The sequence below is a fragment of the Protopterus annectens genome, chromosome 1.part0, assembly GCF_019279795.1.
Source record: "Protopterus annectens isolate FY-2018-M chromosome 1.part0, PAN1.0, whole genome shotgun sequence".
Taxonomy (NCBI): Eukaryota; Metazoa; Chordata; order Ceratodontiformes; family Protopteridae; genus Protopterus; species Protopterus annectens.
The window spans coordinates 827,014,050-827,039,688 of NC_056725.1; the positions used below are offsets into that span (position 1 = coordinate 827,014,050).

Below are 25,639 nucleotides of genomic sequence, written 5' to 3' on the forward strand. Positions count from 1 at the left end.
TGAGTGTAAAGATATTACTGAAATCTGAAAAGAAACTCATTAAAATGATTTTAGAAAAGAAAGTGCAGTATAAACAATCTACCAACAAAAACTATTAAATGAATGCAGCATTACTATGACCCAGTAGTGTCCTTAACAATTTAATGCTGTTCATAACATGAAGGCGTATGCTTTGGCCATGCTCACTTTTCCAACTGGCACTGCAGCATAATAAAGTCTTCACCGTGACACAGTAACATGAAACATTGCTGAACCCCATATATCAGTCACCTGGGAGGCTGCATTTGACTGGTACATTAATGCTTTACAGCATCATTTACTATCAGTCATGACTTGGCTTCCTAAGTCCCACATGTGAGTCAGAAGTGCAGGTGAGGTTACTGCTTAGTCTCACTCATAAGACATTACACTAAAACTAATTTCTTATTAAACATACCTGAGAAATACTGTACAGTCTAACTTGTAACTTGAAGCTAAATACTTCCACATATGAAACAGCAGTGACAGCTGGCATGAAGCTATACAACACCGTTGTCAAACATTAATGAAACTTCCGGTTTAACCCCCACCAGAGAGAACAGAATGATGCTATTAATTTCTATCTGTGAGCCAGCACTGGAGGTTTGTGCGTGCAGCCCACTCATAAGGTAGGATGATATGCTGATGTATAGGCAGAGCCACAACTAGGGCAGGGAAAAGGAGGGGTGGCTGCCCCAGGCACAAGGTGTTAGGGGACACAATCAGCAGGTGCCAATGGTGTTGTAGTGCAGTACTGGCACTGATTTAGAAGCCACAAGGATATTACAGCTTTATAAAATAGTACTGACGTTCCAGTTCCAGTCAGAGCTTCACAGCCCAAGTTCTGAAGTGCACCATGTGTGTTGATTTAACTGTAGCAAGCAGCTTGCTACAATTTCAGAGCAGAAGAGTTCCCTTTCTCTCTTTTTTGATCTTGATCTTGAATTTGAACTTTTTTAGCGGTACAGGGAACTGTACAGATAAACAGATTACCCAGCTATGGTTCGGTGTTTAGTCCCCACTTATGCAACAACTATGAAATCTGGTACTCAGTCTTACTTATAATTCAACAATACAGGTGATGCTGTCAGCGTGTGAGAGCAGGTAACACCATTCTTCTGTCAGCAGTGTATTATGACCTGTAATTCAAGCTGGGTTTCACAAAAGCATACAATCATCAATAGCAGACAAGGACTCTAAAACCTAATTAAGTGTTGTTGTCAGATCATATAATACTCCAGAAAACTCTGAATACAAATCACAACATTCTGATATTTCTGATACACTTAGTGTAAATCTTACCAGAATGTAGTACAATCATATAGGCCACCAGTCTATGGAAAGTAAGGTTCTTGTCAAGTTGTTGTCTCATTTTTCCTCTGTAGCACTAAAACACACAAAAAGCACAAAAAAGCATCCTTAACCAAGTTTGTAATATAATACTAATTTGCACAGACTATGTTTTGAAAATTAAAAGAAAAATAAGCTTTTAACATGCAGTATCATTTTTCAAACAAGGTTACAGACATCTTAGAAAAATACTTAAATCTGTCTGGTGTATAGTGGGTGACTTTAAATAAAAATGGAATATTTGTAAGAAGAATTCGAAGTTTGTACTTACTGTGCAAGCTCTTCTTAGGAAAGAAATAAAGTTGCGGCTGATAGGTAAAAGAATCAGCATGCAGTTAAAATTTAGACATGCTGCTGACGCTCTTGCCCATGCAAGGGATGACTAAAGATCAGAAAAAAATATATATATATATTTCATATAATGTACATTTTTTAAAGAATGTCCTGAAATATATTATATCTAAAACTGCTTATGTTTAAAATATCTCCTTACCCTAAGCATCGCCCGAGTGTAACTATAAGCCTTGCTATTTTCAAACCAGAAGAAGGTGTCAACAAAAATGCAAATATTCATTGCAAGCCAAGTCAACTGAAATAAGAAAAAAGAAAGTAGTACAAAACTTGATGACAACTAAGGTAAGTCAAGTAACCTATTAGTACTTGCTGCGTAAACAGTTACTATAAATATGAATGAAAAATGCCTTGGTAGGAAGTGTGATGTCAAAACTTGCAGTACTAGACTTTAAAACTGATGAAAGCTAGTACAGTTTGTATAGTTTAACACACAAAAATATGGCAGAAAATAAAAATAAACAGTTTTAATGTCTATCTGGAAAGGTGATGTGTTCAGAAATTGAAGCAATGCAGTTATACAATAATGCTTCAGCGGTTTTCAGAGTTAGTATGCTTATAAATCTATGTGTATAAAATACTTTCATCCCTTTTGGAAAGGAAAGAACTGTATTCATTTGTAGTGAGTTTTACAGATGAAAATAAAAGCATGCACAGTTTTACAATATGTGTTACATTTCTAATAAAAGCTAGTTTATTAACACTTAATAAAGACCATCTACTCACTAATATAAAGACTGCCAGCGCTTCACTGCAAGTCCAGTATCCCATTGTGTCTGTGCCGCACTGAACTGGTAGTGTCTTCCTTCCCCCTACAATGATCTCTGTTGTCTGAAGATGCAGCTGCCGTCATGTGCCTCTTTAAGCACCTGGTTATGAGGTGAAATTATTTCACAGAATATTTAAATAATCTGATATCTCCTGACATTAACACATCAACAGAAAACAATAATAGGCAAGCCAATGAAGCGAATACTGATGTAAACAATATTAATACAGGCAGAGGATGGCGGCTTAATGAAAAGATCAGAACTTAATATTTTGTTTGATAATTAGACAGGTTTGCCTGTCTAACCCTGCCACATCAAAACCAAAGAAACATACAGAAGGGGAACAGGGGTAGAGTGGTGAAAGTATAGGGAGCTAAGCAAAAAGAAACTGAGATCAGGGAGGTGAACAAACTGCCTGGGGGCTGAGGAAAACACATAATTCACTATATTGGAGCTAACAACTTACAACTGATATGAAGTAATATACATGGTGTGTGATTTATTTTGCCTCATGAAATCAGCCACTATGGTAGTGATTTGAAAAGTAGATGATATAGCCCCCATTCCTTAAAAGAGGTGGCATACATGTCCAAGCATTATGAAAAATGGCAAGGCCAAGAATGTAAAGTGACTCCGGCTTTGCTTTTCAGCATTGTATGATGAATGTTTATGATTATGTTTCTGCAAGGAAACAAAAACATTAGGAAGGATGCATGACAGTGGAGAGGTAATATACAAGGGAACACGTACTAAATGACATGAGAGCTGAGGACATATATGACAGCACAACTGGCTCTAAACACTGGGAACCCATCCTGGAAACATAGTCACCTCCTCATCCACATGTGGATTAGTGTGGCATATAACACAGAGGACTAATGCTCTGAGCTCTGAATGAATTGCTTCCTGTGTGCAGGGTACTGGGTTTGAGTCCTTCCACTTTCATTTTGCTACTGTGTGATTGAATAAGTCATTTATACAGACAATGCTCCTGGGGGTTGCCTCTGTAAAGAACAATTTGTCCAGTAGGTTTACCCAGTCAACAAATAGGTTAAAAATACTCACATGATAAAGATACATCCATCGAAAGAATAACCAGAAAGGAGTTGTCAGGTAAGGGAGTATAAAAAAATCATAAAGTCAGATGACTGCCTTGTCTCTCCAAACAATGAAACCAGAGTGGAATATTTTCAGCTCTTTTATTATTTAATAAGAGACATCTTCAGAAAACCTACAAAAAGAATTGGGATTATTTAAAAAGGAAAATCATAAGTTGCCTGTTTTTTTGCTTATTTATACTACTTACTGCACTTTTTCATTGCCTGCTGCCTACTTTAATACTGTATTTATATAGTGTGTACTAATCCACACTGTTGTAGTACAATTGTTTGTGTTGCTGTGTCTGTTAAATCACATTTTATTACTGTTTTCACTGTTTACGAAACTCTTTTTGCTATTTTCACTATTTTTAAGTATTTGCTGATGTTTTTCACTGTTGCAAAGCAATCTGTTCTGCTTGCTCTGGTTTTCCTACTAAGCAGTGTTACAATAACTGATTTGTTAGCTGTTTAAAACATTCATTAGAGTTTCCTTGCTGATTTTCTGCTGTTTTAAACATGTTTTTAGTGTTCCACTGCAATTTTTTTGCTGTGTTAAACATGTTTTAGTGGTTCCTGCTGAAACTAGGGTAGCTAGTACCCGTAGCATAGTTCAGATACAAGTTTGCTGCATCTGGGTCTGTTTGTAGTAGCTGTTTGTTTGAGCATGTTTTCCAGGCCATCTAGTATTGGAAGGAGCCTTTCTGCAATCTAGTGAGAGGATAGTGCTGATTGGAACCTGTCTGGTGAGGAGTGGTTGGTCTAGAGCGTGGAATAAGCATCCTCATTTGTCCTTTTGAACCTTTTTAAAGTTTTTAGCTTCTGATGTATTTTGTTTGCATGTCATGCAGCATTGCACACTGCAGCACAATTGTGCCCCATAGCCAGACAGATTAACTCAACAGTTTTTCCCTTAGCTACAGCTGTAACACATTACTATAGTCCTCATCCTTAGTACTTTCCCAGTCAAAGAAATACTGCTAGTGAGCTACAACCTATTAAATTACCAAAAAAAATAGTAATGTCCATAATATTCATCCATTACGCTCCTCCTTGATCGATCCTGAAAAGCCCGTCTAGAGACAACAGCCTTCAATCTAGCACTACAGATGATTGGACCACCCTTGATTCTCCTGCCAACCTTGTTGACATGGGTGTCTTGAGGCAGTGTAGCAACTGCCTCGTGTACACCGACAACCCTCTACTAATAACTCACTCTAGTACAGAGTGTGAGAGATGTATCTACACCAAGAATCTTGAATCCATACTCTCTCACACTCAACCCTCTCACCACTACATATGCTCATAGTACACATCCAACACAAAAATCAACATACTTGGAGGTTCTCTCAAAAATACCTACTAAGACACCAGAGACCTCCAAAACACAGGACTGCTACAACTAACACAGATCCCACAGCACCCATGAAACATAGCAACATCATTGTCTCACCTACCAAGCCTGTAAGGTGTAACACTCAAAAAACAAATTTTCTAGTCATTGGAATCTAAAAAGTGAGACACACAGATGTTCTCCTCACCAGGTTGGACAAAGAGAAAGTCACAGTGAGCTGCCTGTTCGGTGCCAGGATTAGTCAGATCATGCATGCACTCTCTCAGCACCAAGTACCATTATGACTGTGTCATATTTCATGTTGGAGTGAATGACCTGAGACGTACCTCACTGGACTATATGAAGAGTGACAAGATTGAGCTCCCTGAGTACATGTCCCAGGCAGGTATATCCCTAGCCTTGAGCAGCATACTACCCTCACCTAGAATGATGCCACAGTATAAAAAAATGATTGATTTCAATATCTGGCTTAGTTTTTCATGTAATTCAAACAGGATTCAGTTCCTGTCAGCCTGGGAAGCCATGGTCGACAAACCTCACTGGTTTGCCAGAGACGGTTTGCATCTGGCACCTCTAGGCTTTTGGCTGCTGGCAAAGGCTTTTGCCTCCACCATAGTGCCTTTTTTAGGCAAAGTCTCGAAAACAAACTTACCAACGTGAAATTTGCCAATCATAACAAAATAAGGGTCGTGCTACTAAACACTAAGGTCGTAAACCAAAAACTGCACACTCTGGAAGCACTTCTATCACTGGAACATGTAGAAGTCTGTGCAGTCACAGAAACCTAGTTCAAGGCCTCAGAGAGTACGCCAGCCTTACAAGGATACAATGCCTTACACATCTTCAGACTGCAAAATGAACATGTGAGTACCAAAGGATGTGTTGTTTCTATCTATATTAGATATAAATTCACCTCCCATCTAGTTAGACAGGACAACTTCACAGAGTTACTCCAAGTTCAGGTTACGGTGGATAAGACCATCATAGTAAAGTCATAGCCAGTTATAGATCCCCCTAACTGACCAAACTGGAGACAATTCAAATATTACCAAACACTCTGGTTATTGGGGATTTCAATTATCTAATCATCAACTGGGAAATCTATGCTAGCCCTAACCCATTAGCGCAAAAGTTCCTTGACTTTGTTAACTGAAATGCCCTGGAACAAATTGTTCATACCCTAACAAGAGGAGCAAGCATACTAGATCTAGTCCTCACTAACATGTTACATGGATGCACTACCACAACTGTCGGACCCTGATTAGTTAAATCTGACTACAAATCAGTCACCTTTGAGCCAGCACTAACACCAGAACTCACAAAGGGTGAAATTAGGCTAAAAAACTTCATCAAGGCAAACTATATCCTCCTAGATGAAGATATAAGCCCATTCTGAGCTCCACTCCCCAGATGAAAGTGGTTACACCAAAGCTTACACTAAAGCACTTGCTTAAGTGTATAGACTTGGCTGTACCAGAAAGAATCAAAGCCAGAGCCCCAAACAAAAACAAGCTGCCATGGTGGACATCCAGCATCATCAAACTTCACAATAAATGCAAAAAATTGCTGTCCAAGAACACAAAAACAAGATCACATCAATGGAAAAGCACCCTCCTCAGCCTCAACAGGCAAATAAGACAACTTGTCAAATCCTCTAAGGGCTCCTTTGAGAAAAACTTAGCAAGTATAGCCAAGCATAACCATAAGGCCTTTTACAGTTACGTACATAACCTAAAGGGTAGGACCTAAGCATGCACAGAACTAGTAGCCAACAGTATCACACACATCGACCCCATAGATAGCAAACCTGATAGTGGATAGGTCTGGTGAAAATTTCACCCCCTATCCCCTCCAAATCTATCATAAACCTTGCCCCAAACTACCCCTCCTCCCCATATCTGAAGAACAGGTCATCAAAGTCTTGTCCAAGGCAAAAAACACAGTCTCTATGAGACCAGACACCATCCCAGGCTGTCTTCTAAGCAGGCTAAACCATGAACTAGCATCACCATTAAGTACCCTTTCCAATCATAGTCTAACCACAGGCTTTGTTCCTGCGGAATGGAGAACTGCAACAGTTATTCCCTCCACAAAGGTGGCCTAGCAACAGACCCAGTGAATTACAGACCCATAAGCCTGACTAGCCTCATCTGTAAGGCTACTGAATGTATCATCATGGACCTCATAAATAAAGACATAGGTGACCTCCAAACCCTGGCTCCTACTCAATTCGGCTTTGTCAAGGACAGATCCTGCCTGTTAAATCTTGTTGATTTGTTTGAAAATGTGACCGATTGAGGAGGGCAAATCTGTGCACACAGCATACCTCAACTTGCAAAGGCTTTTGATACAATCCTACACTCGGGCATTACCGATAAACACAGCAAAGTGAATATAAACCCTTTTGTTGTAAGATATGTTGCTAAATGGCTCACAAACCGGTCACACACTATCAAAGTGGGCAACTCCACATAAATCAGCAGACCTGTTACCAGCAGGTGCCACAGGGGTCAGTGCTGTGCCACCTACTGTTTGGTATAACTTCTCAGAAGTTCAGGTGAAAACTAAGGGGTTGTGGCTGACCAAGTTTGCAGATGACTGCAAACTGGGTGCAATTATTGAATCCCCAAATGATGTCAGCATACTCTAAGAGGGTCTTATGCAGACCAGTGATTGGTGTCTTAGCCATGGTCTCAAACTGAATGCAAAGAAATGCATCATCATTCCCTTCAGTACAATGTCCCCTCACACTATGAAATCAACAACAGTACCCTAAGTACCCATGAAGTGGTAAGAGACTTGGGTTTACAAGTGGACCACAAACTTAAGTTTGACCTCCATGTGTCTACTGTACTAAGGAAGGCTTTCTACATAGCACACATGATTAGTAAAGGCATCGCCTCAAGAGCAAAAGAGGTTATTACCCCACTATACTCAGTACTAATCCTCCCCATAATTGAATATAACACCCCATTCAGCATGTACTGTACAAAGCACCTGCAGCAATTAGAGGGACCTCAGAGATTTCTAACAAAGAAGATCAAGGGACTTCAGCATGTGCCTTACACAGACTGATTAAAGTCCCTGTCACTTTACTATGTATCATATAGACTTCTTAGGGGAGACTTATGCCTGGCTTACAGAGCAATCTCAGACTCAAACCTAATGAACTTGCTGCATATCCGTAAATCAAACAGGACTAGGGCTACCCATTCCAGGGATCTAAGTATGGCCTGTGACTTAAATAGGACATGCTGGAGGGACAGATTTATCTCTCAGCGACTGCCGTGTCTTTGGAATAGGCTATCTATTCATGAGAAATAGAGCAGCTCTGTGACACAATTCAAAAGGAACCTGGATGAGTGGATGGAGCACTATATATTCTTACTGGGAATAGTGCCCACAACCATCCTGGACAAGGGCAGTCATTACTAAATGCAATCTTGGGTATTAACCAACATTTCTATGGCATTACATTGGGATGAAACGGATAGGCTTGAAATGATCTCTGGTTCGATAGCCTAGTAATCTCCTATGATAACTATGAAAAATATTGTGACTAAAATAAACTAATTCAAATAAATTGCTTCACTAATAATTAATTTGTTCAAAAATAATTCATAACCTTGATACCTTCTATTTTAGTATACTTTGATTAAAAGCAGGGGCCCACATCTCTGGCAACTCTCAAACAGCAGTTGTCAGTTGCAAACAACTGGGGCAGCATGAGGGTTAACACCAGGTGTACACCTTGAAGTAACTTTTGTGAATTCAAGAACAGCCCTACCACAATGCTTCTGCTGTCTATTTCACTCAGAAAATTATTTATTTATTTTATTTTTTACATTTGTTAACTGGGTTAGTCCGACTGGGCCCAGAGAGCCCTTCTTCAGCAGAGACCCAAGGAGAAAAGTTCCAGGAAAGTTGTTGTTGTGTCTTTCGGCTTATCCCAGTTAGGGGTCGCCACAGCAGAACTCCGGTCCGCTAATGTTTGGTAGTGGATTTTGACGTGCCGAGTTACCAGCCCTGACACACAACCTTCAACGAAGTCATGCCCATTCACGCATGACTCCACACAGAAGACGCTCTAGCTGAGAATTGAACGTGACAACGTCTTGCTGTGAGGCGACAAAGCTACCGCAGCACCACTACCACGGGTCAGGTTGTAAGATACTTAGTACAAAAACAGAGAAACAGAAATATATAACAGCAATATTTACAAGGCAAAAGTACAGTATTTTGAGAATGCAGCAGCAATATGTTTGAGAAATTTGGTTAGCATTAAGTTATATACAACGAAATATGGCAATCCCTTAAAATAAAAAATATGTTTTAATATGTAATATATAGTTCAGAGTAACATCATGACACAGTACATTAAAGATGCATTTAATAGTATAGGTATTAACTGCAGAGAGAGAGAGAGTAATATGTGTAGACAGTTAGATAGGAAATACCAGGCAGATATGTTAATCGAGAGAAGAAGAAAATTTCCTTCGGTTATTTCCTGACAAGTACCGATCCATGCATGTTGGAAATGAATTTTAAGTTGCTTTTTGAATTGGTAGTTGAGCGAAGGGGCAATGGAAGTTTGTTCCATCAGTATGCAATTGAATGACTGTAAAGTATTTTTCCAATATTTTTGTTTGGATTGGTCACCTGAAGTAGGTTTTGTTTTGTGCTTCTGAGGTCACGATTGGGTGTGTAGAGTGGAAGTATGGATGTAAGGGCAGGGCAGGAGTTGAGGCTATTAATGATGCTGTGTGCAATTTGTAGTTGTGATATTTGAACCACTTGGGGGAACTCAGGTCATCTTAAGCTTTTCAGGGATATACAATGATGGGATTTGTAGCTATAAGTGGCTGCAAATCTGTCTGTCTTGTTATAGGTGGTTTCTAGTTTGGTTAAGAGATAATTTTGGTGGTTAGTAATAAATGTTTGAGCCAGTATAGGTCTAGATTTGTCAGGTATATATTTGTTGTTGCAGTATAGAAGACCTAGTTTTTGATTTAACTTTTTGATCCAGTTTAAGATATGTAGGTTGAATTTTAAATGGCCGTCTATAGTAACACCAAGCAATTTGGTGTTTGAGTCGGTGGTGATAATTGTATTACCTAAGGATGAGATGGTGAAGTTGTCTTTAGCTGGATTGAGGTTTTTTGGAAGGAAAAGGAGAAGCTTGGTCTTTTTGGGGTTGAGAAGCAGGTTGTTTTCAGTTAGTCATTGTTCTACTAGGTGCAGAGATTGCTGAGTGACAATGTGGAGATTTTGTATACTGTCAGAGGTGTTGTGGAATCATTTGCACACTGTATTAAGGTAGAGTGGGGGCAGGAGACAAGGAGGTTATTTGTAAATATATTAAAAAGTAGGGAGCCCAGGACAGAGCACTGGGGAACCATGGTCTTAACAAGATGGAAATGGGAGAAGGATTTTACCATCTAACGGACTGATATCTGTTTAAGAGGTAGCTGTTAAACCTGGAGGTAGTGGAGGTAGAGAGCTCTAGGTTGGAAAGTTGATTTAGGAGGATGGGATTGGAAACAATATCAAATGCTTTGGATGGGTTGAGGAATAGAGCTGATATGAGTTTATTATTATCTCTGACTTGGGCAATAATGTATGTGAAAGATAGGGAAGCAGTGGTAGTACTGTGCGAGGTTGGACACTGTGCTGTGTGGGTGCAATTAAGTTTGCCTGTAAGAGGTGGTTTAGTATTTGTCTAGGTATACATTTTTCCAGTATCTTGGATAAGGGGGATAATATGACAATAGGCCTGTAATTTGAGGGTTCTGTAGAGTTTCCTCCCTTGTGGAGGGGTATTATGAAGAATTTTTTCCAGCTATCTGGTACTGTATTTTCTTGGAAGGAGCTATTGATAAGTATAGATACAGGGTATGCTACAGATCTAGCTGCATGTTTGAGAAATAATGAAAGGAGTTTGTCGGCTGATGGGGAAAAGGGATTGAGTTTGTTAAGAAGTGATCTGATGAAGGAAGTTGCTACGATTGCTAGGGAGAATGAGGGAAAAAATGAGGTGGGAGGTTGATTCTTAATATCAAGAGTGTCTAGTTTATTAAGCTTTTCTATTGTTTTGATGAAAAATTTGTTAAGTAGAGTTGCAATTTTGCTAGAAGGTTTGCTAGGGAAGGGGTTTGGTGAAGAGGGGTTCCCTGGAGATAGTAATTTGTTTACCGAGTGCCTGAATTTCTTTGGGTTGGAATGTGGGTTGCTCAGAGATTTTTGATAGAAATTTTTTGTCCAGTAGGACTTGCTTTTTTGTTTGGTTGTGAAGCTGTTTATATAAGTTCAGGTGGAAAGTTGAGTTGTTATTTTTTCCCATGCTCTCCAGGCACTGTTTCTGTTGTTGATAAGGGGTCAAGTTGCCTGGTTTATCCATGGTGCATAATTACATTTTAGCCTAATTTTTCTACTGGGAGCCAGGGTGTTAACTGTTTCTAGGAATATATTGTTGAAGCATTGGACAGCCTCATCAAGGGGTAATGTTTGTATGAATGACCAGTTTACAGTGGACAGTAATTCATTTAGGGAGACAGGGTTGTAGTTTTAGGGTTACAAGACTGTTTGTATTGGTGGCTCTTGTTAAGATTGGGACAGTGTCTTACTACTGAGGTAGGGAGGTGGTCACTAAGGGAGCTGGGTGGGGTGGAAGGGTTATGATAGCACTGGGGGTGGATACTAATATCCAGTCAATGACCGAGCCGTTCTGGGAATTATTTTGCCAGTGCGTGGGCGAGGTGATCAGCTGGGTAAAGCCATAAAGGTTTATAGAGTAGCTAGGGGTGGCAGTATTAACAAGGTTCCAGTCAATATTCATATCCCCAAAGATGATGGTTTCATAGGGAATGGATATAGAAATCCAAGAAAGAAACTGCTCAAGTATGGGAATGTTTTTACCTGGGGTATGTAGATTGCTGCAATGACAAGTTTTTGTGCTGATTTAGGTTACAGGTTGCTATAAGTATTTCGCTAGGACAGAAATCAGCGATAGCTATTGAGAAGGGAGAGAGAGCTGGTCAGAGTAGAGTATAGCTACTCCTCCACCCTTTTTTTACTTCTATCCAGTCGAAGAATATTATAACCAGGGGAGAGACTTTCACAGTTTGCAATATGTGGTTATAGTCATGTCTCAGATAGGGCAAATATATCTGGGTTATATTGAGAAATCCAGGCATGAAGTAAGGTGCTTTTATTGACAATGGTTTGTATATTCATTGACAAAAAAGATTTTTGGAGGCTTGTGATCATAATGAGTTATTTGTGAGGCAGTTGGCTGGGGGGGGTGCTGTATAAGTATGGTTAGAGTGCTGTAGGCAAGGGCCTGGTTTAGGGTGAAATATCACCAGATAAAAGTAGTATTGTCCTTTGAAGTATTTGTAGGAAGAAACTATGTTATATAAAAATGTTATCTAAAGTGTACACATAGTGTACACTTTATGGTAACCATCATGAATCCCACCAGTGTCGGCATCTACAGGTGGAAAGACAACTACAAATGCATAGGACATTAGTATCAAATAGACATGCAGAGTACTAAACTGTAGCTGTAGCTATAAGACTCAATGAAGAGCATGTCCCATTGCAATGTGAATGTTACTGGTAGCACCACAGTGGTGCGAGACCCACCAGCACTTGAAAAACACATGTACAGGGCAGGACTTACACCGAGGTTTGCCAGCTGTACTATACTGGCCTTCTGTCTGAACCATGTAGGGGATAAACACTCTTTCTAACATGCATGTATACATCCCGTCAAGTATGAATGACAGGTCCTTGGCCAAATTACTGCAGATTTGATATGTCAGTGCTGTGCTTGTGTACTTGTATATGTGTGTGTGCGTGTGTGTGTGTGTGTGTGTGTGTGTGTGTGTGTGTGTGTGTGTGTGTGTGTGTGTGTGTGTGTGTGTATCTGTCTGTGTGTGAGAGACATGCAGACAGACATACGTGGGTTCACTTTGGAATGTCAAAATACTGAAATGTCGAATTTCAGTATCTCAAGACCAAATTGTCGAATCTGCAGTTCCGCGAAACTGCAGAATATCGAACCCGGAAATGTCGAACCTGTGGTACTGATTGCACGTTAGGTAAGTGTTTTGTTTTTTAAGGGTTTTGGGGAGGGTTTGTGTGTTTGTGAGTGTGTTGGAGAGCTTTAGGTGTCGGTTAGGGTAGGTAGGTAAGAGTGTGAGTGTGTCAGTGTTGAGAGTGGTGGTGTTTGTATGCATGTGATGTGTGTTTGTGCAAGGGGGGTGTAGAATGTGTGGTGGTGGGTTTTCTGTCTTTCGGTGTTTAGTGTGACCTCGGAGTTAGTATATATATAAGTAGTGAGGGTGGGGGGGCAGCTTATAGGAAGGGTAGGTGTGTTTGTTTTGTTGTGTTCGTGTGTGTTGTTTTGCTTTGTTGTAGTGTCAGGGAGGTAGGAGTATTTGTATGTGTGGTGTAGTGTTTTGTTGCTGTTCGCGGTTTTGAATTTCACAGTTTTGGTTTTCGGCTTTATAGTCTCGAGATACTGAAATTCGATATTTCAGTATTTTGATATTATCAAGTGAATCCACGCACACACACAAAGCTAATAAACTAAAGGGAATAGTGATAAATAAGTGGTTATTTGGGGCCTGAGTCTAGCATTCCCTCAGGCCATAAAAACCTAATATGAAGAAATAGGGTTGGGTGTATCTGGAGGACTGAGATTTTTTTTTTACAATGTGAGCTTTTTCAAGTAGACACACTGTAGCTGTAGAAACTGTTAGCACAAAGGCAAAACCAAAACGTGTAGAAGACAGTATTACTTAAAACATAGCTGATAAAGAGGAACTTGGAGCTGTGGGTGCTGCTTTTGCTAGAAAAAGCCAAAGACAATAAGTGATCAATGTGTAATGAACAAAGAACAAACAAATGAACATTGTGAGGGAGAAGTCAAAATCAATGAGATGTTCCAATATGCCCAGCATAAGGGTAACATTTTATAACCGCTGGATTGGAGACAAGCCTCTGTTTAAATAATTCTTTAAAGCTGAAGCAAGCACATTTTATTTTGTTTTATTCTGGGCATTTAAAGCTTTATAAAACAAAGTTTTACTTCTGTGTTTTCCCTAACCTTTTCTGACACAGGGCTCTCTTTTCGTATCAGAAAAGAGTTACAGACAAAGAGTTTTAGATGTGATGACTGCATCCATAACAACCAAGGGTTTGTGTGTGTGTGTGTGTGTGTGTGTGTGTGTGTGTGTGTGTGTGTGTGTGTGCGTGCGTGTGTGTGTGTGTGTGTGTGTGTGTGTGTGTGTGTGTGTGCATTAGTATGCCATACACACTTCATTAATGATGGAATATTGACTATGCACAAGACTGACAAAGAAACTGACTGAATCAACACTGATTGCAGAAGGAAAACACATGCCTTCCTTTTCCAGTAAGTCAAACCAAAACCCTAACTGCATGTACCTGAACATAAAAAGCACATTGCATAAATAAAATACAAAACATGCTTTATGTTTGATTCTGATCCCACACCCTCTTACCTGTATATATTAACCATGGTCACACAGATGTAACAAAACAGTAATCAAACCACAGTGCTGAAGTTGTCCAAAGCAGGTTTGACTACAGTACCATTTAACCAACAGTAATTTTGATTAGTTGTCAAAGCTAACATTTACAAAATAACCACAGTAGGCATAAAAACAACCAAAGAAAAATCAGTGAAGCACAATCACGCCAAAAAGTCAACGGACCCAACTGATGGATAAAGTAGCACCCACAAATAAAACTTCAGTCTTTTTTATTGTAAACACAATTTATTAAGGGCTTTCATTCACAGTATTCTGGACTTCATCAGAATACTTTCAAATCAGTAATTAGTGTTTTTATATACTCCCTTTAGGTGCCAAAATTAATTCATTAAAAACGTACAACATATTTAAAGTAACAAGCACGTCCTATATAAAATTGCCTAAGCAGATAATTCCACTAGGAAATACTACATTATTTTTCTAAAAACAACTGTGTGCATACAAAAAATCTTTTTTATGTATGTAATACATTCAATAAAAAATTGCATGAAAAAATATATATGTTAAAATACTATGTATCATTGTCATATCTAAAACAATTCCCTATCATTGTGTCAGACAAATGAAATACTGCACATACCTTAAAAAAAAAAAAAAAAAAAAAAATATATATATATATATATATATATATATATATATATATAAAATACATATATAAAAAATACATTTAAAAAAAAATTACATTCAAAAAAACAAATCAAAATTATAACATGTCCAAAATACATCTCCCTACATACTGTATAACGTTTAAACAGTGTATTAAACTATACAATCAAAACCCAATAACTGCCTAGACCTGTAATTGTAGTATGGGCTTAATTGTAATGTGATCATTCAGCCCCGGTGTAGTTAGGGCATCAATCAGCAATTGCCATTTGGTCTCCTTATATCCCAACAATGCTTTATAATTACACCCCCTCGGGCCAATTTTAATTTGTTCTAAAATTGCAAACTTGAACATATGCCTATCCCTCTTCAATTTCAGATGTCTGTATAAAGCATTGATCTTGTCTTTCGATTTAATATTATACATATGATCATAAATTCTATTTTTGAGACTTCTCTTCATTTTGCCTATGTAATAACATGGACAAACCATGCACTTTGCCATATAAACAACATATTTTGAATTACAGTTCCCCTGCATAAAAGTAATCTTAGTTTTGTTAATATTTTCAAGGGTGATACCCTAGTCCTCCATTATAGCATAACATTGCCTACAATGTCCACATTTTCTAGTGTGTTTTTCACGATGGTCATTCAACATCATAATACAATTCTGTTCCAACTTCCTTTTTATATTACTGCCCATCTTGTGAACAAATAATGGTGCAGGTCCTACTACATCCCTTATGTCATTATATGCCAATAATATATTCCATTTATTCATCATTATTTGCTTCTCATGATTAACATAAACGGAATACTCTAAAATACAGGCTGTTTGATAATCTGTTTCATTGTTAACAGTGTCAGGAGATGTTACCTTAAGTAATGGCCTTCCCAAAATGGGTGGAAATTTTTTTACCCATTCACTGATGACATACTTCCTAACATCATCTAGCATATGTACAGGATATCTCCTCTGCCTAAGCAGGGTCCAAATAAATTCCATTTCTTCTATCATCTCGGAATATTGTGATGTCATACGGGCTGCTCTTATGCATTGCCCTTTATAGATGTTCTTCATCAATTTCCTAGCATGATTACTAGTATATTCTAAGTAACTATTGGAGAAAGTCTCCTTTCTGTGTATATTTGACTTAAATCCTTGGTTACTATTAGAAATATAGGTGTCTAAATATGCAATTCCCACAGAGTTGCAAGTGTATGTTAATCGTAAAAATGAGGTAGAGTTTTTAATATACTTCATAAATTCTTCGAATAGTTCATAGGAACCGTCCCATAAAACAAAGATGTCATCCAAAAATCTGGAGTAATATCTAATGTGTTTATAATATTTACTCTTGAAGACATGTTGGTTCTCCCAATCAAGCATAACCAAGTTAGCAAACATGGCGGCACAAACTGCCCCCATGGCCACACCCCTGGTTTGCCAATAATACTCCCCCTCATAGTAAATAAAGTTGTAATTTAACACCAATGACATGCACTCCGTAATAAGGGTAATAAATTCCATTCAAAGCAAGCATACTGTCTAATGTTATTACAAAAGCCATCTAATCCCAATTCCTTATGTATGCATGAAAATAAATGAATTATATCTATAGTGATGTAATAAAGCCCTTCCTTCCAAAGACTGGGGGTAAGGCTACTTAGAAATTCCCAAGAATCTTTTACCATATGTGGAATTTTCCCATAAATGTGCTTTAACCACTTGTCAATGGCAACACCGAACAGAAATGTATTAGAATGACTACCTGATACAATGGGCTGAAAGGGTGGGTTGGTGATGCTCTTGTGTATCTTAGGTATGCCCACAATTGTAGCCATAATAGGATGTTCAACCTTAAGGAAATTATAAATTTCAGTAGTTATGCGATTATCCAATAGAAACTCCTCCAAAAACATGCCAATGCGCTTGTACACAACATGTATTTCGTTTATAGATACTGTTTCATAATTCCCAGATGTCTGCAAAATCTCAAAATTTTGGCCACATACTCCAGAGCATTATATATAACTACCCCCCACCCTTATCAGGTTTCATAACCCTGATGTTATGGTCATTCTTAAGTTCCCTCAAAGTGCACGACTCGTTACCTGACAAATCGATCATTCAAAATAAAGTTTGCTTAGCACTGTACTGTTAAAATACACACTCCGCGTGATAAAATGCAAACAGAATGTCACAGCTCCAGTCAGAAAGATGCCACACTGCCAAATTATGCTTTCTGGAATAAGTTAAAAAGCACAATACACAGACAGACAAACAGACACAAATACACACATGCACATATGCACATTCAGATCTGCAGTTAAATACATATTCACAGACTACTTGCTACAATTTCTAAAAGAAGAAAATAAAAACAAGGAAAGGGATCACTTTTTCAAAAAACAAACAAAAAAACTATGTAATAAAAGCATGATTTAAATGAAAGGAAAAGCATGGAAAAAAAAAGAAAAAAAACATAGATGCCATTTCCTAGTAGTAATAATGCCCACTAGGATAACGGCCGCGGTGGTGCAGCGGTTAGCACTCTCGCCACAAAGCAAGAGACTCTCGGCTTCAATTTTTGGCTGGAGTGCCTTCTGTGCAGAGTCTCCCTGTCCTCCCCATGGTCAAGTGAACTATAAAGACATGCAGGTAGGGGCGTTCATGAGTGGGTATGTGTTCCTTGAAGGTTTGGTGCCAGGCTGGCAACTTGACACCATAAAGCTCTACTGGCAATCATAAGCGGATCGGTGATCTGCTGTGGTGATCCCTAACTGGGAAAAGCCAAAAGACATTATTAATAATGCCCTCTAGGATAGGTATTATAGGAATAATAGGGCAATAGTGGACTTTGCACTAATGCAGAGGCCATCTGCCTGTGGAGAAAATCCTCAAAACACCCTTGGGTGGTCTGTTATTTAATGCTTACCCTGCACACACACACACACACACACACACACACACACACACACACACACACACACACACACACACACACACACACACACACACACACACACACACACACACACACACACACACACACACACACACACACACACACACACACACACACACACACACACATATGCGCGTGTGCGGGCATGCACATATACACATGCACACTCACACTGGGGAGTGATATGTAATCTGTGTGAACAAACAGGATTGTAGCATATAGCATACATACAATACAGAATTAATGTAAATGTCATGTGTGCCGTCTTCTATGGGAGTAGGACCCCTCTCCACACACCTGGGAAAATATGCTATGCTGCCTTCTGACATACATACATATGGTTCCCAGTAATGGTGTATGATATTTTACAGGCAGATACAAGCACACATCATGGCCAGATGTATTACAATGCAGATATATAGCCTGAACTCTCACGGTTCATATTTTTTACTCATTCTTGACAAAGACATACATAATCTATATTAATTTAGGGCTTATTAGTACCTTGAATGAAAATTAAATATTTCCACTAGTGGAAACAAGTCACTAGTTTCTGTGTAGCTTGACTGTCAGGTAATCCTTGTGTGTTCTTTAAAACCTTACCATACAAAAATTTGTTAGGCAGCCAGCCTCCGCATAACCACTCAGAAGCATCCAATCCCCCTCTACTAGCAATGGCCAGGATTCAAATTCAGTTAAAAGACTCTGAAAATGCACCATTGCCTCTGGTAAAAAGAAAATAACTTTATTACTGAAACAATAAGGCCATTCCATAACTATCACATTCTTCAAGAAAAATATTTGTGTGCTAAGTGATATTTTATTATTGCTTACCTTTAAAGTGAATAAAGTCAAAAGAAAGGATGCATTTTAAACCTAAAAAAATTAACAAACATCATGATCAAAAGTCTCATAAAACAGAACATGTGTGTGTGTGTGTGTGTGTGTGTGTGTGTGTGTGTGTGTGTGTGTGTGCGTGCAAAAGTGGAGGATTTCATGAGGAAAAACTTAAAGCCTTTTGCTAATGGAGAGAGAACAGATACTGCTCAGTGATTACATACAGTAGTTGCCTAACAAATGTTTCTGTGCTATACATAGACACACACACACACGTATATATATATATATATATATATATATATATATATATATATATAGCTATATCTATCTATCTATCTATCTATATATATATATATATATATATATATATATATATATATATATATATAAATGCACACACTTAAAACATGCACACACAGATCTATATATATATATATATATATATATATATATATGGGAACACTACTAAATCCCGAACTTTTGAAATCTCGAATTTCAAAAGCTCGAGACCATGTAGCCGAAGCACATTACCGAAAGACCAGAAGCGAAATTCAAAATCCCAAAGGTAAGGGATTTTGAGTTAGCACTTCTGGTGTTGCGGTTCAGGTAAGTATGTGTGTGTAAGTGTGTTTGTGAGGGGCTTTAGTGTGTGTGTGTGTGTGTGTGTGAGGGGCTATAATGTGTGGGTGTGAGTTTGCCTTGTGTGTATGTCTGTGCAATCTCAGAGATGGAATATTAAAGTCGGGGGGTGGGGGGCACAGCCCCCATATGGGTGCAGGGGCAAAGCCCTGCTTATCTTTACTGTAGGGTGGTTTGTTTGGTTATGGGGGGAGGCTGTGTATATGTTTGTGTGTGTGCTGTATGTATGTAGCACTTTCGCAATTTTGAATTTCGCGCTTTTAAAATGTCGGTAATGTGTGGTTTAGGGATTTTAGTCTCGGTAATGTAGGCTTCGGGATTGTGTAGTTTCGGTATTAAGTAGTGATTCCATATATATATATATATATATATATATATATATATATATATATATATAAAGAAGGTCATTAAAAGTACAGTTTAGGAAATTAAAGATAATAAAGCATTCAGTCATAATGTTGGTGTAGACAAAGTAGAGACTACAGGCCAGATTCCAAAGTAATGTTTAAGACAGCACAGCATGCTGTTGGAGTACTTTAGTGCACCATTGGCAGATGCAATTCTGTAATGAACACTAAAACATGACTAAGTAATTATCTATTCAGCATAGGATAATTACAGACTCCTCGCATTCCCATCAGATTCCAAAAAAACAGTGTTCATGCCCAACACAACTTAAATATGACAAAGTGCTTCACCGACAACTGTGCTGCATTTATACACCATGAGAGTAATCAGATCATTTAAGAATCATGCAGAATCTGCAGCATTGCTTAAAAAAATGCAACCATCATTTAATGAATTACAGTGGGATGGGGTACTGCAAGCTATACAGGAAGATATGCAATTGTATCCTAGGAGGCAGCCAGCTAGACACTGAGCCAGGCTACATCTAAGCCATCTGTCTGATCAGGAAATAATTGACAAGTACTGATTTGACAAAGAGCTGGTGCAGGCTGTGCGCAGGATGTGCTCCCCACACGTGTATGCTTGTAGTTTGAGAGTCTAGGTATACTGGAGTCTGAGACATTTCAGTGCCATATAGGACATACTATCAGACAGCTGCCAGTTGCATTCTTTTGCATTTCCTGGCACAATATGCAACAGTGTGGATGAGTGCATTCACTTCCCATCTACAGTCATGGAGCAAAGAATGACTGTGCTACAATTCTATGCCATAGCTAACTTCCCCAGTATCTTATGTGCAATAAACTGCTCCCTCATTCCTATTAAAACCGCACTGTACCTCATGCAGAACTGTACAGAATAGAAAGGGGTAGCTGTCACTCAGTTGCCAGGTAGTGTACTCAGCAAATGGCCTCATTACTAGTATCATGGCAACACACTCTGGTCATGTCTATGATACTGATATATAGAGGGAAAGTGGTCTGCGGGCTGCTTTTTAACACTGTGATGTCCCTGAGGGACTACTACTTAGTAAGTACAAGACCATAACTATGATGTAATAAGAATCCAGACCTGTAAACAGTATGATGACAACATATGTGTTATCTTCTCCCCCATACAGATGACTGCAGTTATTCACTGGAGCTGTGGCTGATGATGCCTTATAAAACCCTGCTGAAGACACATACAACAGATCACACACCATGACATGAAACACCATTGAGCATGTGTCTGGCATGCTGAAATCCAGATTCAGATGTCTGGACACATCTAGCAGTGCACTGCAATGCACAGCAGAAAAGGGAGCACAGATGATTACTGTGTATACCAAACTTCCTACCCCAAGAACCCCAGATGTCTGAAGACGACATATCACAACTGTCAGAAGATGATCAGAAGGACACAGGGGGGAGAATAAAAATGCGTGGACAAAGAGGATGTTCCATATGACGTAGGTCAGGCAACATGGCAGAATCTGATACACAGCCCTGAATCATGACAAGCCACACATGCATAAGCACACAGAGTAAACACTGATGTTCACATGTTATCTCACAACAGCGGCACAGACCACAACTAATGGAAACAACCGATTAGCTGTCCACATTGAACATTATGCATAACATGAGCTTAAGGTATAACAGTACGAAAATACACAAAACACAGAGAGAAAACATCAGGGGAAGAAGACTGTTTGCAAGAGGAACACACAGGCACATGTGTGGGATGCAGGAGGTGTGCACAACAGAAGTTGTCACTGGAGAGGTAGGATATCATCATAGAGATAAATAGCATGGAATGTTACCCATCAAATAGCCACTATCGCAAGAAATCTGTTTGCAGCACATGTATGGGACTGTATCAGCAAATACATAACCAAAAACAGTGGTTGTATATATACAGATCGACTTACCACATTGTCCAATCCAAGTTCATCGAGACCACTTCAGCGAAACCTTACAATGTCAAACACTGGGAACAATGAAAACTAACCCTGGGAAAAGAACCACTTGACCACCATGGTTAACTTTGTCATTCCCCACTGTAGTACGATCTCGGAGTTAGTATATTTAGTTAGGGGTGGTGTGGAGGGCAGAGCCCCCCACTCTGGTGGGTGTTAGTTGCTGCTTTGTTTTTTTTTTGTCCTGGTGGCCAAGTGGTTCAGTTCCTGGGGTTAGGGTTTGCATTTCCCGGTGTCCGACGTTGCAAGGTTTCGCTAATGTGGTCTCAATGAACTCAGATTCAATTGATATATATATATATATATATATATATATATATATATATATATGTATATATATATATATATATATATATATATATATATACACACACACACACACACACTATGTGTGCGTGTGTGCGTGTGTGTGTGTGTGTGTGTGTGTGTGTGTGTGTGTGTGTGTGTGTGTGTGTGTGTGTGTGTGTGTGTGTGTGTGTGTGTGTGTGTGTGTACAGATTCAGTCAGATATGGTAAGGCAAACATGGGAAATACAAGTCAGCATGGTGATTGAACATGGAAACAGGTACACAGAAATGCAGTGAGTGCTGAGAGTGAGGCATGTGCAGTACCATATTAAAAAGCCAAAAGTGACAGGTATGCATACAGAAGCATAGCTGTACATGTAAGAATGGCAAACAACAAGGAAAACTGTGATGAAAACAAGACCTGACATACTGAATTACTGTCATAAGTATCATTACTAACATATGCCAGTGTCAAAGAGGCAATACGTAGCACAAACTGAAGCTAGTCACCTAGGTCAGATAAATGATCTGAAAATCCTGTGGCATCAGACATTTGAAAAACCATACTTGGTCTGTCTGTATGTGCAGCTGCAAAGCCCATGTCTATGCTGTATCTATAGGTCACAATGGCAGGAAAAAATCAACATGTGATCATACTCCACTTTCATGACAGGAGGCAGAGGTACAAAGAACTATGGGTCACACTAACAGTATATGGAGAGACTTACATTGCATGTGTTGGTGCTGTGCAGATGTTGATGGATCTATGCAACTGAAAAACAAAATAAAAAACATCACATATGTCACCTGGAGTGTTATGAATGTACTGTGTTGGGAAAATAACATGCCATAGCACTTATGTTGTGCATCCACAAATGTGTGTTTCCACATTCACAAAGTAAATCTGCTGCTGGAACACAAATATAGCAATACATTAATATTTGTGATATATAGATCTTTAATCAAGTAGTGTGTATGCTGCAATGTTTTGGAATGTAGGACATACATGTACGTCCTGGTGCGCCTGCTTCACTACCTCCCCTGGTATCTGACTAGCATGACTGGTGGTATGATGTGATGCCAGGAACATCATTATCTCATCTGGAGAAAGCAAGGATGACCCACATCTAGTGACATTCATCGCCCTCTCATAGAGGCATATTATAATAGCTGCATGGAGGATCATGTCAACGCAACATTGCTGACAGGCCTCCCTGGATCTATTTTGACCTCTCGCAGCACTGATCATATTTGTCAGGTCTGTCTGCACTTCATTCCTCCACACAGTATTTGCCATCCATCCAAGAAGGTTGTGGCCATGCTGGCACAGAGCCTCGATTATAATTTCATTCTCTCTGTGTGAAAAATTGTCTCCCCTACTTCTGATGGACATCTGGAAGACAGTGTGATATACACGTTATACTTTTATAAGGAGGCTCACATACTGACACGATGATGTTACCAGCATATTTCTATTGATTTGATCACCTCTCATTTACAACACAAAGCTATGCAGAACCCTTTTTATATATGTGACTGTTATGTAGAGAAGAATGGGATGGATATGAAAATAATGTCTAAATACGTAATACAATTAACAACAGCATCATGTGTAACAAGCCATTAAAAAAGTATATACATTTTACATGGTATTTGAACCTATGGCAGTGACTATCACAACAAGGGAAGGACTAGCACATATCCATTGTGCAACAGTCTCATTACTGTAGTAATGGTGTTTCCACGGCAACATGTTCATCCAAACAGAAAGAACATGAGTACCCAAGGACATCAGATACCTGTCCTATACAACAGCAGTCAGTGATCAGTGACACTCATCATAACAAGTGTCACTCTCACTATATCATATGCAACACACAGAATGGAAGTTATACAGAAACAGTGAAGAAAATAATCATTCATATTAAAATGAGCTGTTATGCAGTCACGGCTACATATCAACACAACAAACAGTGAACAGCCAAAGCCATCCTCCTGTAGTTTCTATCAGATGAGATGTACTAATAACTACTACTGTAGTGCTAAGCACCAGGGAGTATCTGTAAACTAGTCAGTGAACATATAATTTATGGTAACCCTTGTAACTCATTGGTTACTGTAAACATACCACAGATATTGCAGGTTAATCAGAAATTACTATGGATATATTTTCATTCTGTACTCAGCTAGAGCGTCTTCTGTGTAGAGACATGCGTGAATGGGCATACCTTCGTTGAAGGTTGTGCGTCAGGGCTGGCAACTTGGCATGTAAAAATCTACTGCCAATCATTAGCGGACAGGAGTTCCGCTGTGGCAACCCCTAACCGGGAAAAGCCGAAAGACACAACAACAACTCATCTACTATTCACCTGGGCTGTTTCCTTTAATCCATACTGCATAAGCAGAAAATCTTCTAGTCACTGATGCTCATTTACCCATTTTATGCTTGTTCAATTCTACACCCTTTCTTTATGTCACCGACAGATTGAAATGCAAATAATTAACCCAAAAAAGGACTGACAACATCTATATGTTGATTTGTACAGATTAATGATAATGTACGTATGTGATAAGAGCAATATATTTCACCATAGAAATGCCAGCAGGTGACAACTTACCCTTTAAGTTAGCTGCACATTAGCTGTACCTTAAAATGAGTTAGGGGTCCAAAATCAGCAAGCAAAAGAGAGCAGTATTGCTGGAATTGAATTTATCCTCAAGTCTTGGTGAGTACCTTCTCGAGGTGGACCTTGTTTTTACAAAAATCTCACTTAGACAACACTGATATATAGATTGTATTTTATATTGCATATATTGTGGACAGAAGTAGGTTGAAAAATAAAAAAGACAGCTGGGTTCACAAGTCCCAGGATAAAAAAATGCCCAGTCCTGGCAGGTGCACTGGTGCTAGGAATAGAAAAATAGTGTAGAACCCTCAAGACATAGAAACCTTACTACAATGGGATTAGGCCAGGCTCAGGGGAAGATGGCTCCCGTGTTTAAGAAGGAAGTAGTAGTCCACAAAAACACAGAAACTGAGTGGCCAAAAACAGAACAATAAGGATAATAGACTGCACTATTGAAGATAAGAAAGAAATTGTGTATTGTTACTATTATGCAAGAAGCCCAGAATTTACAGTTAGACGATATTCAAAAAGATTAAGAGAAAAATTGCAGGAAAGAAAAATACTTGCAGAAGAAAATTTTTCAAAAACTTCAAATACAAATCTGTATTTATTAATATAACAGACCCATGAAAAACATTATATAGACCAAGAAACTTTGGGCCATTTGGAAAAAGAAGTGAATGAGGAAGTGCGAAAATATAAAGAACAAAACCTACAGATTTTTGAAAGATATAAAACAAGAAACATGGACACATGAAGGAAAAGGGAGATCTGATATG

General features: G+C 38.8%; 1 protein-coding gene across 1 annotated transcript in view; it reads right to left on the reverse strand.

Moving 5' to 3' along the window:
* NOX3 (NADPH oxidase 3) overlaps positions 1 to 18,812 on the reverse strand; it is a 650,715-nt gene extending 631,903 nt beyond the window's left edge. The window contains exons 1-5 of the mRNA XM_044063461.1: positions 18,703 to 18,812; positions 2,446 to 2,588; positions 1,862 to 1,957; positions 1,640 to 1,750; positions 1,321 to 1,405 (exon numbers count right to left, since the gene is read on the reverse strand). Of these exons, the coding sequence (XP_043919396.1) occupies positions 1,321 to 1,405; positions 1,640 to 1,750; positions 1,862 to 1,957; positions 2,446 to 2,490 (337 nt within the window). The 5' untranslated portion in view covers positions 2,491 to 2,588; positions 18,703 to 18,812. The remainder of the gene's footprint in view (positions 1 to 1,320; positions 1,406 to 1,639; positions 1,751 to 1,861; positions 1,958 to 2,445; positions 2,589 to 18,702) is intronic.
* Positions 18,813 to 25,639: the final 6,827 nt, after the last annotated feature.